The sequence below is a fragment of the Bos indicus genome, chromosome 1 (assembly GCF_029378745.1).
Source record: "Bos indicus isolate NIAB-ARS_2022 breed Sahiwal x Tharparkar chromosome 1, NIAB-ARS_B.indTharparkar_mat_pri_1.0, whole genome shotgun sequence".
In the NCBI taxonomy this organism is placed as follows: domain Eukaryota; kingdom Metazoa; phylum Chordata; class Mammalia; order Artiodactyla; family Bovidae; genus Bos; species Bos indicus.
In genome coordinates, this window is record NC_091760.1 from 119,409,384 (window position 1) to 119,427,914 (window position 18,531).

The window sequence follows — 18,531 nt, forward strand, 5'->3', positions numbered from 1 at the left end:
ATCATCACTGGACACTCATTTTTCCAGAAAAAGGTGTTCTGGGTGCCAGATGGACAATAATGTGTGAACAGAGGCCATCATGATTAGGGGTTCCCTGAAGCATGGATACGCACAACAAACACCCATCTCAGAGGTGAAACTGCACATGATGGACATGGTGCAAATCATCAGTGTATTTCTGAGAGCAGAAATTCAGGGTCGGAAAACGGAGAATTGCATCATAAAATTGTCTATTTGGTGGTCAAAAGCTTTTAGAGACTAAGCAGATTACTTCTCACTAAAAACGAGGTTACTGACCTAGAATATCAATTAACACGAGATCAAAACTATGGAAGTACAGAACACTTGTTGAAGGCTTTGTAAAATGACAAAAGAATTATCAGTATATCCGATAATGGTATAAATAAATCATCTGAATGCACTGCATTCACTTCTGTGCTCTTAGATACACAGATTTCTGAACTGTTTTCATAGCTCTATACAACTGCCACCAACACTTCTGATCAAAATGAATAAAACTGTAGTATACTATAGTTGTGATGTGCCCTCTCTGAAGTTACACTATACATATTCTTTACCAAATTTTAAAAACATGCATTGTGTCTAAATTCTGAATGACGTTTTCAAAGCAATCTTAAAAATTACCATCTAAACGACAAACTGCAAAATGCTTACCATTTTACATCCCAAAGCTCTAACTGAACAAACAAGACTTTACTGTCCGCCCAGCTTAGACGCTAAGAGCGTCAATTTGCAAGCACTCATGTTTGATCTTTAGGTTGCACTGTCATTAGCCAGCTCTGACCTTCAGGGTGGTGTCCACATACGGGTCCTCCTCCCTCGCGGCCGCCGCGCTGCACCGCACTGTGTAACACTGCAGGTTGTTACTGAGGAAGAGGAGAAAGCCCACTGAGCAAAGCGGAGGCCAGGGACCAACACGCCCACTGCGGGAGGATGTCACAGGACCGCAGTGCAATGAGGCGGGCGGCGGAACACCCCAGTACTCATCAAACGCTGACAAGTTAGGCTGCTTCTCAACAAGGAGATTACCGCAGAAATCCTATGGAGTGCTTTTTTGAAACACATAACTGGTCCCCACTGCATCCCTACCAAATCACAATCTCTGGGGGTTGAATCTGTGTTGTGCTTAGTCACTCAGTCGCACAGACTCTTTGTGACCCCATGGACTGTAGCCCACTAGGCTCCTCTGTCCATGGAATTCTCCAGCCAAGAAAACTGGAGTGGGTTGCCATGCCCTCCTCCAAGGGATCTTCCCAACCCAGGTATCCCTCTCTGTAAGTGGATTCCTTTCCATCTGAGCCACCAAGGAAGCCCATGGGGGCTGAATCTAGACACGTATATTTCTACAAAGCTCCTGGTGTGACACACACTCCTAGTTAACAACCATGGATCTGGGTCAATACCCTTATTTTATTTACAAAATGATGGCTCGGGAACCTGCCCAAAATTCAGACAGGTGACTATCAAAGCCAAGGTTAGAACCCAAGTTTCCCGATTTATTATTATCTCAGGATGAAATCGGAGAAGGCACTGGCACCCCACTCCAGTACTCTTGCCTGGAAAATCCCATGGACAGAGGAGCCTGGAAGGCTGCAGTCCATGGGGTCGCTAAGAGTCGGGCACGACTGAGCGACTTCACTTTCACTTTTCACTTTCATGCATTGGAGAAGGAAATGGCAACCCACTCCAGTATTCTTGCCTGGAGAATCCCAGGGACAGAGAAGCCTAGTGGGCTGCTGTCTATGGGGTCACACAGAGTTGGACACGACTGAAGCGACTTAGCAGCAGCAGCAGCAGCAGCAGCAGGATGAAATGGAGCCTGGGTTGTGCTGAGCAACACATTTAGATTACGCAAACTCTCTGAAGGAATCTTCAGAATCATGTAGTCCAGAAGCTTGTTTTTAAAGACTAGAGCCTACAAAGTACATGGTTGGTCCAATTCCTCTTTGGAGAATGGAAATCAAATCAGACCCAGGTCTCTTCATTCTTCATACTCCTCTTTTCACAACTCCAGGCTACATTCTGCACAGCAAAGCAACCTGGAGACTTCACAGTAAGTGCCTGTGTCCAAAAACCTTGATAGGTTTCCTTCTGATATTTCCTAAGCACCTCGAACTCCAATATCTAAACCAAACTTTTCTCCTGCCCCACACCACACCAGCCTCCATTCTTTCAGAAAAGTAGGCTTGGGACTCCCCTGGGCAGCCAGTGATTAAGACTTCCACTTTTCAATGCAGGGGGTGCAGGTTTGATCTCTGGTCAGGGAGCTAAGATCTCACAAGCCTTATAGCCAAAAAAACAAAACATAAACAGAAGCAATACTATAACAAATTCAATAAAGACTTTAAAAATGATACACATCCCCCCTCCCTGCAAAAAAAATCTAAAAAAAAAAAAAAGAAAGCAGGTTCAAAACTGATGGGTTTTCTCATGTCTCCTCCATCCCCAGTATCCCACCAGACATCAAGTCCTGTAATTCTCTCCTCTCCGTGCTTCCTTCTCTTTTCACTGCTACTGCTCTGCCCAAATACAATCCCTCACTATCCTCACTGAACTATCCCAACAGCTCATTAGTATGTTCAAGCCATCCTCCACTGTGGCCACCATCCATTTTCCTAAAGTAATGCTCTATTCATATACTTTTCTTTGATCAAAATCTAAAAAAATGCCTTAATTTCCAAAGCCCCAAGTTCCCTCTCAGGCACTATTTTCCCCACTTTTCTTTGTTTCAGCAACTTTACATTTATAGGACATTACTACACAACCCTTTGGAAACTGAAAAGACCAGAGACCTCTACACTGTTCCCCATGTCAGAGAGTAGGAAGAGAGGGAAGCACGCCCACGGGGAGTGGGTGTCAGAATCTTCAGCTGGGTCCTGTGCTGGTGTGAAATACACCACAGCACCTGCTGGAAATTCTGATATTACCACTCAATTGGGAAAAATAAAAAGAAGCACTGTCCTATGCAATTACTTATCAGAAACTCCAACAAACCTGGACATAGCTTTGCTTGTAGCTTCCCCTCTATCTGGAATGCCCTCCACTTTCAGTCTCCATCTGTCAAATCTAACTAGCTTTCGGGCCTCACTTTCAACACAGAAACTTTGCCCGCGTGACTTGGCCAGAAGTAACTTCCCTCTTCCCATAGCCTACAACACGTCCATGTGGTCTCAGGACATTTTTCACAAATCTCCTAGTGTTTGTGTCCCTTGTACGTGTCTTTCATCCTCTCTTACGTTGCTGTTTGCATAAACAGAGGCTGTGCCTTATTCATGGTTGGTTGGCCAGAGGGCTCAATGCAGTGCCTTGCCTAGAACCTGAACTCAAAAAAACAGGAAATCAAACCACAAGCATTACTAGCTGCTGAGATAAAAGGAAATGAGATTATATTTAGGAACCCAGTTTACATGCCAGCTTACTAGGAGGATAAGGCAACTCAGAAGACACTCACCACTGATTAGCCACATGACCCTGACCAACCCCAACCTCTGGACTCTCTCCCCATCTACACTACTCCCTACTCAGAGGGTAGAATCAGGCAGGCTTTCTGGACCCTTTACAGTCCTAAACCATATCAATGAACTCAACTCACATAGAAAAGATATGACAGCAGTGAAAAAAAAAAAATTTAGGAAATCTAAAACTAAAAAGATGCCCTGACTGTTGTCAAGAGCCCCCACTGACTTTTCATTAGAATTCCCTATGAACATCTTCCCTCATGAAGAACCTTACCCGTTCTTAGAAAGATTCCCATCCAGTTTAAGAAAACAAAACAAAGGCAAAACCAGAATTTAAATCTCTGATGTTGAAAAGGCAGTTATGAGCCATTATTTAAAAAATAAATAAATTAAATAAACCCCAGGTGTATATCATTAATTTATAGTGCTATCCACTGGTTCACATACTTTTCATTTAAAGATTTAGAAAGCACCTCAGGAAGTCAGAGAGAAATAAGTGACTCAAAAGCCAGCAAGGGACTGGAACATACCTTGTGATGACATGCAGAAACTGCGGGGTAAGCACCGCCTGCTGAGATTTCTCGGGATATTGGTAAACCGACAATAATTCAACAGATTTGACAATCATGTACAGGTAGCCCACGTGAGGTAATGAGAAAAAACAAAAGAGGCTCAGCAACACTTTTTCCTGAGATGAATTTTTTCTATCAGAAGTAAGAGACCCTGCATGCAAAAAACAAACAAACAAACCATGAAACCAGTAAATAAAAGGAATCAATATTTTGACTTTTCTGTGCAAAAACATCTATAAACAGATAACCAAAGAGTTGCTGAGGTGCTTATATAAGAATGCCAGTAAAAAAATGAAAAAAGAGTGATATAATTAGAATATCAACATTTTGAAAACCCTAATAAATTAACAGATCTAGGTAATCATCATTGATAGTCATTAACATCACAAAAAAGAGCCAACCTGATACAACGTACTTCCAAGAGAACTCAAGACTATTTGCATTATCAAAAAAAAAAAAAGATCATCACCATCATCTGATCAAGATTTAGACCAGCACTGTCAACAGAAATAAAATGTGAGCCATATATGTGAGGCAAAGTTTTCTAGCAATTGCTCATTAAAAAATAAAAACAGGCAAGATTTATAAAATAGATTAACCCAACATATCCAAAATATTATCATTTTGATACATAATCAATAAAAAATTAACAAGAAAGTTTACATTCTTTTTTGTTGTACTAAGTCTTTAAGACCTAGTGTGAATTTTACACTTAAAGCATATCTTAATTTAGACTAGTCACACTTCAAGGTGCTCAACAGCAACACTGACAAATGGATACCACACTGAACAGTACAGCTTTAGATCACAGAGAAGTATAGGAGATACAAGAAACATGTTAAATGACACTGTGGGGAGTCAGTCAGCAAAATTCAGACTGTGGGAAATTCTGTACTAACAGTCCAGTTTCCTGCTAACAAACCCGCAAAGAGAAACAAGAGAAGAAGGCAGAGCCTATAGAGCAGAGAGACATAAAAGACATAGGAGCCAACTGCAGGTATAGAACCTTACTTGGAATCTGATAAATTGCAGAAAAAAATATTTAGACAATCAGGGAAATTTGAGTACCTGATGGGTATTGGATGATATCAAGTAATTTCTTAAAAATGTGAAATGACATTTGGGGTTTTTGTTTAAATAAAAGAATTCCTTTCCTTTAGAAACATATGCCGAAATGTTTATAAATGAAAAGGTATAAACTCTGGGATTTGCATCAAAACAATCCGACACAGGGCAGGGGGTGATTACAAGGCAACACTGTTGAAGCTGTGTGATGGGAACCTTGGGGGTCACTGTACTGTTTTTCTATATCTGTGTGCCTGAAACTTTTCATAATCAAAGTTTTTTTAAAAAAAAATATAGCTCTGATTGATGCCCTTCAAGGACACATTAATAACAGAAGAATGTATAAAAGAGATAACTAATGAGAATCTACAAAAAAAAAAAGGAAGAAAATCCAATTACTACACTCTCCACAATTGGCCTAAAACAACTGATCCAGTTTCTACTTCCTCTTCTTTCATACACACATCTGTGCTCTAATCATACAGAGAGCTGCTCACTTATCTCCAAACATACATGATCTTTCACCTTGCACATGTTGGCTTCCCTGAGGTAGTATCTTACCAGAATCTCCATCTTCTAAAAAAAAAAAATTTTTTTTTTTATCTTCTAAAAATTTTACTCATCCATCAGGGCCCAGCTGACATGGGCACTGCCCAACCCCTCATCTGTCCACTAAGGAAACATCCATAGGCACCTACAATATGCCACTGTTCTGGGTTCTGGGGATACCACAGCGCACAAGAGAGAGTAACTGCATTCATTCTAGTGAGAGGTCTGGGGTGGAGAATAAACTCTGCAGTGTGCAGGGAGGGAACGGTTTAAACTGAGAAGTGGGAAGTCCTCTGCGGCGAGGTGATACTTGAGCTGTGAGCTGAAGACACTACTCTCGCAAGCTATGAGGGAAGTACTATGTTCTGAGCACTGGAAGAGTAAATCATAGATCTTAGACACGAGTGAGCTTGGTGTAACCTAGCAGCAGACAAAAGCCATATGGATGGAGAAATGTAAGAGCATGAGCAGGACAGAAGGAGCTCAGGGTCAGGGTGATGCAGCCCATGGAAAGGATTTGGGGTTTTATTCCAGGTGCTGCAGGAAACCCCTGGATAAAAGCTAACCCTCTAAGGTGGCTGTGGGCCCTTGTCTCCTGCCTTGTGTTACAGCTCCCTCTCCCTGGCTTCTTTCAGTTCCTCAAGCAAAGACTCTCCATTGGCCACAATCAAACCTGTCCACCAATCAGCCCCATTCATTCTACAGATCCTCTTTCTCAGGAAGCCTTCCCTGACCCCCAGTGAGGTCAGGATCCTTTGTTATACATGCTCAAGGCAGGGTTCTTCTCTCACAGAGCACTCCCATCAGTGTGTAATTGTATACTCCTTCTAATGTTCATTCCATTCATGCCTGCTTCCCCCCACAAGACAGTAAGCTCCAAGAGTACAAGTACTTTGCCTACTTTTGCTCATTACAGGAGCCCTAGTATTCAGCACAAGACCCAACACAGTAGGTACTCAATACATGTTCACTGCAAGAAAGAAAAAAAATAAATGTATAAGTTTAATCAGAGTAATATTTATACCTTTCCCTAGCCATCACCTAAACATGTGAAGCAGGCCAGCACTAAGTACAGAATTCAATAATGATTCTTAATCTGGGTTGCCCATTATATTTCTGTGGAGGTTTTATTTTATTTTATTTTTTCTGTGGAGGTTTTAAAAAACACTGATGCCCTGGGACTTTCCTGGTGGTCCAATGGTTAAGACTCTGTGCTTCCACTGCAGGGGGCACAGGTTCCATCCCTAGTCAGGGAACTAAGATCCCACATGCCATGCAGTGGGATTTAAAATTTAATTTTAAATTAAACTATCTTTTAAAAAGTTTAAAAAATATATATATACTGATGCTCAGGCATCAGTTGACCAATTAAGTCAGAATCTCCAGCATGGGGAGTTCCCTGGCCATCCAATGGTTAAGATTCTATGCTCCCAGGGAAGGGGGCATGGGTTTGATCTCTGATTGGGGAACTAAGATTCCCATATGCTGCAAAGCATGGTTTAAAAAAAAAGACTCTCCAGTATGGTGAGACTGGGCATCAGTGTTTCAAAAAGCATCCAAGTAAGGCCAATGTGCAGCGAGGCTGAAAACCATTGCTCTTAAGTGAATTTCCATCCAGCCCACATTTTCCCATTTGGCTCACAAAGCCATCATTAGCAGCTCTGCCAAATGACCCAGCTGGAACCCAGATGAACCTCAGCTGTAACAGGGCCCTGATTTTCTTTTGGGGGCCTACTGACCATTTCAAAAAGAGAAGTGGGTTTTGTCAGTCATTTCCTCTCCATGGCTTCTCCTGGCAGACATGATTTCCATTTTGTGGACTCACTGTTATTTGCTAAGGAATCTGTCTAAGGCCACAGGGAAACTCAGAAAAACCATTACTCACATCGGACTCCCCACTCTGCCCAGTGCCCTTCCAGCTCACCGTACTGCAGCACTCTCATACTTACCTGTTTGGTAAATGGGTAGAAGCTGAAGTGAATGCAACCTGACGTCATCAGACAAGAGACAGGAAGAAATATCAGGAGCGAAACGTCTGTGAATTTAAAGAGAGACAGAGGAGAGAAGATCTAATTTCCATTGCATTAAGCAGGTAAATATATATTAACTTCTGGTGAATAAAAAGCTATCTATTACCTATAGAGCAGGTGCCGAACGTGGAAATACTTTATTTTTTCATCAGCTAATCCCGTTGACTCCAGTGTAACAGATATTCCTGACTGTTTGCTTTTTTCACCAAGAAGTTCCATGGGCTTTTGGCAGATAACAAAATCATCTGACTCAAGCTGTGAAGTTTCATTACTAATGCCTTAAAAAATAAAATTGAAGAAAATTATGTACTAACTCCAAGTAATTTTCGAATGCCAATTAGATTTCACCACATCCCCCCACCAATTAAATATAGTATTTATGCACACACATCCCATGTATTTATAAGGCGCTATGGTTTTGAAATGTCTTAGCACTTGCTCATTCCTTCCTCACAACTGACAAAGTAAACAGGACATGATCATCATACCCACTTTATATATAAGGAAACAGAAACTCAGAGATGGTATTCCTAACCCAAGGTCATTCGACTAGTAAATATGAGGACTGGAACTAGAAACTGCTCCTCTAGCAATAGATGTTTCATTATTTTTAATGACAAATATATGTTGAAATACATTTATATGCTACAGAATACATCACATGTTACAGAATACATTACATGCTACAGGAGAAGATATGGACAGCCAGATCATAAACCCAAGTCCCATGTATCAGGAACATCTATTTGTGTGAAAGTCGCTCAGTCGTGTCCAACTCTTTGCGACCCCATGAACTATACAGCCTGCCACGCTCCTCTGTCCATGGAATTCTCCAGGCCAGAATACTGGATTGGCTTGCCATTTCCTTCTCCAGGGATCTTCCCAATCCAGGGATCGAACCCAGGTCACCCACATTGCAGGTGGATTCTTAACCATCTGAGCCATCAGGGAAGCAACCACACCATAAATAATGTGGCTTGTCAATATACATACTAGAGCCTTTCAGAGATTGCCAGAAATAAAGGTTTTTCTCTATACCCCAAACAAGAAAGTAAGCTAAATTCATTATTTACCTTCTGCCTGTTTCGTGGGATTGGTGGTCTTATGTGGACCGTAGTTAACACTCTCTCTGTTTTTGGGATCTGACTCCAGTTTTACGATTAAGACTTCTAACTCTGACATGACAGCAACATATCCAACACAAAAAGAAATTTCAGCAGGGGTGATGTTATCTATGTGGATAACTAAAGAACGTTCAAAGTCCAAAATTGAGAATTCTTCATTAATGATCTGATACTTCAAACTAAATAAGACTAAATTATTGGTGCAGCCAACAAGAAGGTCTCCTTTCACAGGGCAGCAGGAAATGCACAGGGGGGCCTCAGAAAGTGGCATTTCCACAATAGACATCTGGTCTCTGAAGGTTTCACTGAAGGGTGCCTCCACGTCGTGTCCAACCATCCGGATACACACTCGGGAGTTTTCAGTCCTTTTACTTCTCCAGTTCACATAAGCACGCAGGAATGTAGCTTTGTTCTTCTCTTCAATTGCTACCAAATAATCTCCTGAGAAGGAAATAAGATTACACTTAGAATTTCTAATTAGAAACCACAACTTACCTTGCATCATGAAAAGGAACTAAAACAGAATCCTAATGTGAATGGTTGAATTAAAGATTGACAGAACAAAAAGCTCAACACTTTGCCCATTTGATGGGAAGAGCCGACTCACTGGAAAAGACCCTGATGCTGGGAAAGACTGAGGGCAGGAGGAGAAGGGGGTGACTGAGGATGAGATGGTTGGATGGCATCATCAATTCAATGGACATGAGTTTAAGCAAACTCCGGAAGATGGTGAAGGACAAGGAAGCCTGGTGTGCAGCAGGCCATGGAGTTGCAGAGTCAGACACAACTTGGTGACTGAACAACAAGAGAACAGAACTCTAAGTAACAGGATCTTGGGTGTATTTTTAACTCACAATAGGCATTTATTTAGGTTCTGAAATACAATCTCACCCCATTTTAACGTCTTCTTATTTAGTTGCTAAGTCGTGCCCAACTCCTTTGCAACCCCACAGACTGTACCCCACTAGGCTCCTCCATCCATGGGATTTCCCAGGCAAGAATACTAGAGTGGGTTGCCATTTCTCCAGGGAATCTTCCCTACCCAGCTATCGAATCTATGTCTCCTGCATTGCAGGCGGTTCTTTACCACTGAGCCACCTGGGAAGCAGTTAATATCTTAAGATGACCTATTAAATATTCATGTAGCTTACAGAGAAATTCTATGACTTATGTCTATGATAGCTCTACAAGTTATTGTAGCTCTGAATTTACAGCTCAAACAAAGCTCTCCTGACATAAAGAGTTCGATCTCAGAGTGATGCTAAAATTAGGTATAAGGAACTCTGAAGAAATCAGTGGAATATATACTGCTACCTCTCCCATCCCCACAAGTCATATTTTCATGTCAACTCTGAGAAATAGCTAAAGCCACACATACCAAGTAAAATTTCAATCCAAGCCAGTTTTCCCTTAATTGTTGATTTTCTTGGATTTTCTAAATTACAAAGTAATTTTGGAATTGTTGTTTATTGTGAGAAGTCAAAGTGATGAAGAGATACAAAATGAAAAGCAGAATGACCTCTCCCCTGCAGTCCAATCCATGAGGAGCCAGTGTTAATACACACAGCTTGGTATGTGTCCTTCTAAACCTTTCTTTCATAGAAACATAGATCACAGAGTGGTAGTTTGTCATTCCTGCTTTTAACTAAATGGAATCACATTAAACATATTTAACAATCTGCAACTTAAAAAAATTACCTCAAGAGGGAGGGGATACATGTATAATTATGGCTGATTCACATTGTTATATGGTAGAAAGCAACACGACATTGTAAAAATTTAAAAAATAAAAAATAATAAAATGATTTTTTAAAATTACCAATTTATTACCAAGATTTCCATATTTTTCCCTCCAGGGCAGATACATGGATATCTAACATCCTTTTCAATATCTGCAAAATATCCTGTATATACCTGGGTCATAATTTATTCAGCAGTCCCCCTACATTTAAGTACTGGGTTGACCAAAAACTTTGTTCGGGTTTTTCTATATTGTCTTACAGAAAAACCCAAACGATCCTTCTGGCCAACCCCAAATTTCCAGCTTTTTTGTTTTTGCCACTGTAATTTATGCTGTAATAAATAGGCCTATACCTACATATTTACTTGAAAGTAAAAGTGAAAGTTGCTCAGTCATGTCCGACTCTTTGTGACCCCATGGACTATACTATAAAGTCCATGGAATTCTCTAGGCCAGAATACTGGCGTGGGTAGCCTTTTCCTTCTCCAGGGGATCTTCCCAACCCAGGGATCAAACCCAGGTATCCCACATTGCAGGCCGATTTTTTACCAGCTGAGCCACAAGGGAAGCCCAAGAATACTGGAGTGTTAATTTCAATGGTGTAGATTTTCAAAAGTAAGACAATCAGTCAAAGCGTCAGTACATTTTAAAATGTAATAGATATTGCCAGATTACAATCACAATTACACATTACAGATTCAAATTTCCACCAGTGCTGCTTAAACAGCCCTGTTCCCCCACATCCTCACCAGCACTGACTCAATATGATGGAGGAAACAGGGACTCTCATGGATGTAAATATCATTTATATTTTCCAGACCACTTATAAAGCGGTTATATGTTTATACAGCCATGTACAGTTTCTCTTCTACAAGTTATCCACTTTTTTTTTAAATTATATTGGTTTGTTTTTCTTATCAAGGAATAGCAGCTCTCTGGGTAAAAAGGATATTAATCTTTTGCTGGCCATGAAAAGCAAATCACTTTTGGTAGTCTGTAGTTTGACTTTTGACTGCTATGGTTTGACTTTGTCTGATATCTTTTACCATATGGAACCAGATATGTATCTTTTCCGTCTTGGCTTCTGTGTTTCCTGACTTGTTTAAAACAGTCTCTTGCATCTGTCAAATTACATAAACACACTCTTACATATTCTATTTGGGGGGTGGGTAAATTAAATTTTTAATCTTTAGAACTTTCTGGGTTGGAGGGGAGAAGTCAAGGTTCTTTCAAATAGAGAATTCACTAAATGCTAGACATTATTATGTAAACAAGCCCTTCTCCAATGAACTGACACTGAAATGCTGTGGTTAGCACAACTGCTTCCCACATACAGATGCAGCAAGCAAGCGGGGGCAGCCGTTTTCTGAAGACACTCAGTGGGCTGGCCAGGCCCCTCTCCTCTGGACTGAGCCAGGCTTCAAGACAGGCAAACCTTCTCCTGATGCTGGTTCCTTTGATGCCACAGATGTGAATCCTGCATCTGTTTTCTCCCCAGAGATCCTGGTTGTGGTTTAGTCACTAAGTTGTGTCTGACCCTTTTGAGATCCCATGGACGGTAGTCCACCGTGCTCCTCTGTCCATGGGATTTCTCCAGGCAAGAATATTGGAGTGGGTTGCCATTTTCCTCGTCAAGAAATCTAGGTGGAATACCTAACTATACCCTGTGGGTTCCATACACTGGCTCACTCTGTTCCAGAGAAGGTCTGATGGAGTTGAGAGCAGAAGATACCATGTGGCCTCCATCTTCCTTAAACTCTCCCAGTAAATACACTAAACAAAAAAATTTTTTATTGTGGTAAAATACACATAACATAACATTTACCACTTTCACTATTTTTAAGTGTACAATTCATGGCATTAGATACATTCACATTGTTATGCAGCCATTACCACCATCTTGAAAACTTTTTCATCTTCTCCCAAACTCTGAATCCACCAACAATAACTCTACATTCCCACCCTCTGTACATGTATGTCTTTTACTATTTACATAATACAATAAAGCATCAATGCTGAAGAGCATGGGTTATGTGCAAATACATAAATATGAACTATTTGTACACATCTGCAGATCTAACTCAGAACTCAGGTACATAAAATTGAAAGCAAAACTAATTGTGTGTAGAGTAAAAGGGAAAACCAGGACTGAACATCAGAAGTAGTGCCTTGTGAACACAGACTTGGGCAACCACCATTCCACTTCTGTCTCTATGAATTTGACTATTCTAAGGTACCTCCTAAGTAGAATCACACAATATTTGTCCTTTTGTGTCAGGTTTATTTCACTTAGTGTAATGTCTTCAAAGTTCATTTGTATTGTACACATATCAGAATTTCATCCCTTTTTAAGGCTGTATGGATACACTGCATTTTGTTTATCTGTCGATGAATACTTGGGCTGCTTCCACCTCTTGGCTCTGAAAAATGCTATGTATACTGGTGTACAAATGTGTGCACAAGCCCCTGCTTTCAGTTAATCTGTGTATATACCCAAAAGTGAAATTCCTGGAGAAGTATACAGTACCAGTATTCTGGCCTTGAGAATTCCATGGACCAAGGAGCCTGGCAGGCTATAGGCCGTGGGGTTGCCAAGAGTCCGACACAACTGAGCGACTTTCACATGTGGAAATTCTATGAATTTTTTCAGGAACCATCATACTGTTTTCTACAGCAGCTCTATCATTTTACTCTCTCACCAGGAATGTACAAAGGTTCCAATTTCTCCACATCCTCATCAACACTTATTATTTCTATTTGTTTTGATAATGACCATTGTAATGGGTATGAAATGGTATCTCTTCATGGTTTTGATTTGCATTTCCATGATGATTAGTGATGTTGAGCATCTTGTCCTGTGCTTGTTGGCAACTTAGATAAGTATCTATTCAAACTCTTTGCCAATTTTCAAATTGGGTTGTTTGTTGTTTGCTGAGTTATGAGAGTTCTTCTGAATACTAATCCCTTATTGGGTATACGCTTTGCAAATATTTTCTGCCTTTTCTGTAGACTGCTTTTTCAAATCAGTTCATAGTGTCCTTTGATGCACGAAATTTTTTAATTTTGATGACAGCCAAATTTTCCATTTTTTCTTTGTTGTCAGTGCTTTGGTGTCATATTTAAGTTACTAGTTACTTAATGAACTCTAAAACTAAGAATATTTGTTTAGTTATAATAAAACGTTTTATACACTTTATTTTATTTTAGAAAAATATAAGTGTTTTTCATACATCTACAACTATATGCCTATTACTGGTAAAGTCTATATAATCAACATTTTATATGTAATTTGCAAACTATAGATAGTACCTATGCTGGAGAAGGCAATGGCACCCCACTCCAGTACTCTTGCCTGGAAAATCTCATGGACGGAGGAACCTGGTAAGCTGCAGTCCATGGGGTCGCTAAGAGTCGGACACGACTGAGCGACTCCACTTTCACTTTTCACTTCCATGCATTGGAGAAGGAAATGGCAACCCACTCCAGTGTTCTTGCCTGGAGAATCCTGGGGACAGGGGAGCCTGGTGGGCTGCAGTCTCTGGGGTCGCACAGAGTCGGACACAACTGAAGCAAATTAGTAGCAGCAGCAGCAGCATGCTATCTTATGTTTTCAAATTAATAACTTGTTTTATAAACAATGAACTAGAACTTGCTAAGTGTGTCTTCCTGATAAGCCTTATAAACAGACCTTTAGAGTTTTCTCAGTTAATCCTCACAACCCTTCAAGGCAAAATCCACTTCTCCATTTTATAGATCAGGAACCTGAGACTCAAATAAGCTAAGTAAAGTAAAGTCACTCAGTTGTGTCTGACTCTTTGCGACCTCATGGACTATACAGTCCATGGAATTCTCCAGGCCAGAATACTGGAATGGGTAGCCTTCCCTTCCTCCAGGGGATCTTCCCAATGCAGGGATGGAACCCAGGTCTCCCATATTGCAGGCAGATTCTTTACTAGCTGAGCCACAGGGGAAGGCCTCAAATAAGCTAAGTATCTTGCTTAGGCAACACAGCCAACAAATGATGGCACTTGGGCATAAATCTGGATCTGGTTAGTTGCAAAGTCAATGGTCATTCCATGCATCTCTCAGAATGTTAGAAAGGAGATATAAGTCTAGAGGATTCTAGCCCTTCGTAAGAGAAAGGAATTAAACTTTCCAAAGCATTATGTGCTCAGGGCTTTATTTTACTTATTTTATGACAGCTTCTGTCTTTATTAAGTAAATTTAAAAACCAGTATTCTATTTATTCTCAAGCTGAGAGTGATGATTAAAAAAAAAAAAGTAAACTTTTCCTTTTATGCTTCAAGATCATAACCCTGGTTAACACTAATCCGTAAACTAAAAGGCTGCACTCCTATGACAAAACAATTATCAGAAGGAAGAATAATATATGATGAATCAAAATATGTTTTATGACTTAAAAATTTGAGGGAGGGTAGGGCTTTGTTGTTCAGTCACTAAGTCCTGTCTGGTCCAACCCTTTGCGATCCCATGGACTATAGCATGCCAAGCTTCCCTGTCCTTCAGTATCTTCCAGAGTTTGCTCAAACTCATGTCCATGGAATCAGTGATGCTATCTAACCATCTCCATCCACAGTAGGGCCTGCTGCTACTGCTGCTGCTAAGTCGCTTCAGTCATGTCCGACTCTTAGTGACCCCATGGACTGCAGCCCACCAGGCTCCCCCGTCCCTGGGATTCTCCAGGCAAGAACACTGGAGTGGGTTGCCATTTCCTTCTCCAACAGTAGGGCCTAGGGGGAGATAATAGACATTCTTGGGGCTCTTTCATGCACTTGTGCTATGTGGTCTTGTTCTCTCTGCCCCACAGCTCCAGACATCCCATAAACAAGTGTCCAGCACCAGAAGTCCCTACACAGCACTCAACTCTGGCCAAAGAGATCTTTCTTCCTTGAGAGCAATGAGTTTCCCAATCTCTTCTTTCTCCCTTCACACACAAAACCTAAAATAATTTCAATTACTGATGATGATATTAGGGGCTCATCCTTCAAAATTTCAACCTACATTCTACCACCTCCAATCTTTATGAACGGAGCCTGGCATCCTGCTAATTAGAGACAAAAAGAAATTGAAAATGTTTTCTTCTTGTGTAAGAATCTGCAAAGCATTTATAGTGAATAGAAACTGCTGATTTAAGATTCACTTACTTTTTGATGGGGTGAGAGTAGGGGAGACACTGGGCTTAGAGCAAGAATCCCCAAGTCCAAGCCAGTGTTAGTGGGAGGAAAGAGGCCAAAAGGAAATAGCTGAGATGTGTAAGAGGAGTTATCAGCATATCAGCATATCTAGCAGTCCTCTACCTACATTTTGGAAGCTGCACCCAAGCATTAAGTTCAAGCTAAAGGAAAAAGCTGAGATATGTAAGAGGAGTTATCTGGATATCAGCATATCTAGCAGCCCTCTACCTACGATTTCGAAGAAGCTGCACCCAAGCATAAAGTTCAAGCTGAAAGTTACCCTTGAGCTATCTGACTTATGCTAACACCATACCACATGACTCCCGAACTTTTTTTTAAGACAGTCAACGGAATTACAAAAACATCTTTGTTAACTTCAAGGCATGAGTACCACCATGCTATTCACTGCCTACAGCAGTCAATATGGCTCTAGGTCAGTGATTCTCAATCCTGACTAAACAGGAGACTCACCCAATGCTGAGCCACACCCCAGGAAACTATTACCGTTTCTCTGAGGTCCAGTAATCTTTTTAAGCTACCCTAGGTGATTCTTAAACATCAGTAGAGGCATCAAAGGATTCTCCAGAATCACCACTACTGACAGGCAAGAAAGCTAGAGGTTTACACAGTGCCAGTCACTTACAATTCTACATTAAATGTCCATTTGGAAGAATGGGGCCAATCATGTAAACAGTGGTTATCTGTCCCCCACGAGCACACATACACATACTAATGTTGAAACTTGTGAGCTTGCCACTCAAATAGAGCTCCTGAAGGTAAAGAATTCATAGGTCTAAAAAGGAGGTGGGGAAAACTACTAATATTGTGAAATGATTAGAAGAGCAATATCATTAAAAATACCAAAATCAGAGCCTTCTGCTGACAGAGAACTTACAGATCTAATTAAGTGTTTTTCAAACTGGTCTGTAGACCCGAAGGCCCCTATTGATGTCTAAACTATTCAAAAAGAAAAACTAGTAACAATATAATAAGTTGCTCATAAAGGCATCCAAAGTTTGGAGCTAGCTGTTTTTATGTAAATAATGACAGTAAATAAAAGGACTTTTCATTTTTTCTAACATGTAGCTTTACTCGACAAAATGAACAGTCAGATACCGCGTATGGTAGCCCCGCAGTTTTTTTGCTGACCCACAAAATTCCAAGGTCTAGAAACCACTGATCTAGTTTTCCACTTTCTTTTTTTTTTTTTTTTAAACACAAACGGAGACCCAAAAGTTTCTATAAACTCACACATAGTCAGTTGTGGACAAGAGAGTTTAGACAGAGCTCTACTATCCTCCAGGTTCATGCTCTTCACTTTATTAGTAAATACCTCAGTCACAGGCTTTTCCATCTTAAATACTGCAATTTACACCCCTATTGAAAAGCAGAATTCAAATTTTAAGTGTATTATCAGAAGTTAAAAGAATCCTATGGTGAATTCTTCTGTAAACTGAAGCATCTATTTCGACCTTTTTGCATCTTTTCCTGGGGGTGGAGGGGCTTGCACTTGGCATGCAGGATCTTAGTTCCTCACCAGGGATCAATCCACGCCTTCTGCAGTGGAAGTGAAGAGTCTTAACCACTGGACCACCAGGAAAATCCCAAAGTACCTATTTTTAAATGTTGGATGTTTCTAAAATAGGGATATGCCCACTCAGTATCCCCTCGGTACTGCTTCACATTTCTAGTGGGAAAGGAGTAGTGGATGCTACTTTTCTGGGGGGAAAGGGGCCTAAGACCCGAGTTCTACTTACACAGATTTAAAAATCAGCAGGTCATGGGAGCTTTCAAAAATCGACAGGAAATAGATAAAGGACTGGCCATGAGTTGGCATAATTGTTGAAGATGGGATTAACTGGGGGTTCAGGATACCATTCTCCCTACTTTTGTATGTACTTATTTTCTATAATAAAAGAATCTTACTTGGTTTGTTTCGGTTTCAAGTGTCTGAGTTGAGTGGAATCCAGTCATCCAACCAAGGGCCTTTCCAGCGAGGACACCAGAAGAGCAAAAAAACCCAGCATTCCCCCGGCCCACCAGAGGTCTGCTCTCACCTGTGGTTGCCAGGACAACTGCACAGCTCTCACCTTCCTTTAGCCGCCGGACTGGGCGAGACCATCCTACAAGCAGTAAGTCCTTCCCTACCCAGAGCTGCTGGCGTCACTCGGTCCTCTAAGAAAGAGGCCCCAACGAGGGGCCGAGGCGCCCCTTCCCCCGCCACTACTTACCGGCTTCACTGTAGGCTAGGCGCAGCACCCTGCCCAGCGTGGAGAAGACGCACCTCGGCTGGCACAGCTCCTGGCCGACCACGGTGAACGCCTCCACTTTGCAGCCAGCCGCCACGAATAGCGTATCGCGTCCCCCGCCGCAGAAGCGCTCGGGCTCCAGCTTGCAGGGCACCACCTGCTGCGAGCCAAACGGGTGCAGGTTGTATAACTGCACCATCCTGGCGACCGGCTGCGGGCCTCCCAGCGGTGCCCGCTCCGGCCAACCAGCCCCGTCGGGCACCGGGAGACCCCGCGCGGTCCGTAGAGACTGGACCACTTCCGCGAGCGATTGCACGGAGCCGAGTCACGTGAGCACCAGGCGGACCAGCCGGCGGCGCCGATTCTTAAAGAGGCAGCTACACCTTGAGGGTGGAGCCGAGGTGAGGACGCGGCCGCGGCTCGCTGGACCTCGGACCGCGCCTCCACGCCCAAGAGTTTAGCGGGCACGGGAACCAGTCTGTCTTTCCCTGCATGTTTTCATGATACTGCTTTGGGCCAGGCGAGAT

The 18,531-nt window shown here is 41.7% G+C and overlaps 1 protein-coding gene across 4 annotated transcripts in view; it reads right to left on the reverse strand.

The window, feature by feature from the left end:
- The window catches only part of HPS3 (HPS3 biogenesis of lysosomal organelles complex 2 subunit 1), a 40,934-nt gene extending 22,606 nt beyond the window's left edge, over nucleotides 1-18,328 (reverse strand). For 3 of the 4 annotated variants that reach the window (XR_002180758.2, XR_002180760.2, XR_002180759.2), the window contains exons 1-6: nucleotides 17,987-18,328; nucleotides 8,769-9,260; nucleotides 7,802-7,973; nucleotides 7,615-7,700; nucleotides 4,010-4,202; nucleotides 806-887 (exon numbers count right to left, since the gene is read on the reverse strand). Coding sequence is in view for 1 of the 4 variants with exons in the window: in XM_019961077.2 (XP_019816636.2) it covers nucleotides 806-887; nucleotides 4,010-4,202; nucleotides 7,615-7,700; nucleotides 7,802-7,973; nucleotides 8,769-9,260; nucleotides 17,987-18,203 (1,242 nt within the window). In the remaining 3 variants the exon portion in view is untranslated. The remainder of the gene's footprint in view (nucleotides 1-805; nucleotides 888-4,009; nucleotides 4,203-7,614; nucleotides 7,701-7,801; nucleotides 7,974-8,768; nucleotides 9,261-17,986) is intronic. The other variant, XM_019961077.2, reaches the window with a different exon arrangement.
- Between the last annotated feature and the right edge of the window lie 203 nt (nucleotides 18,329-18,531).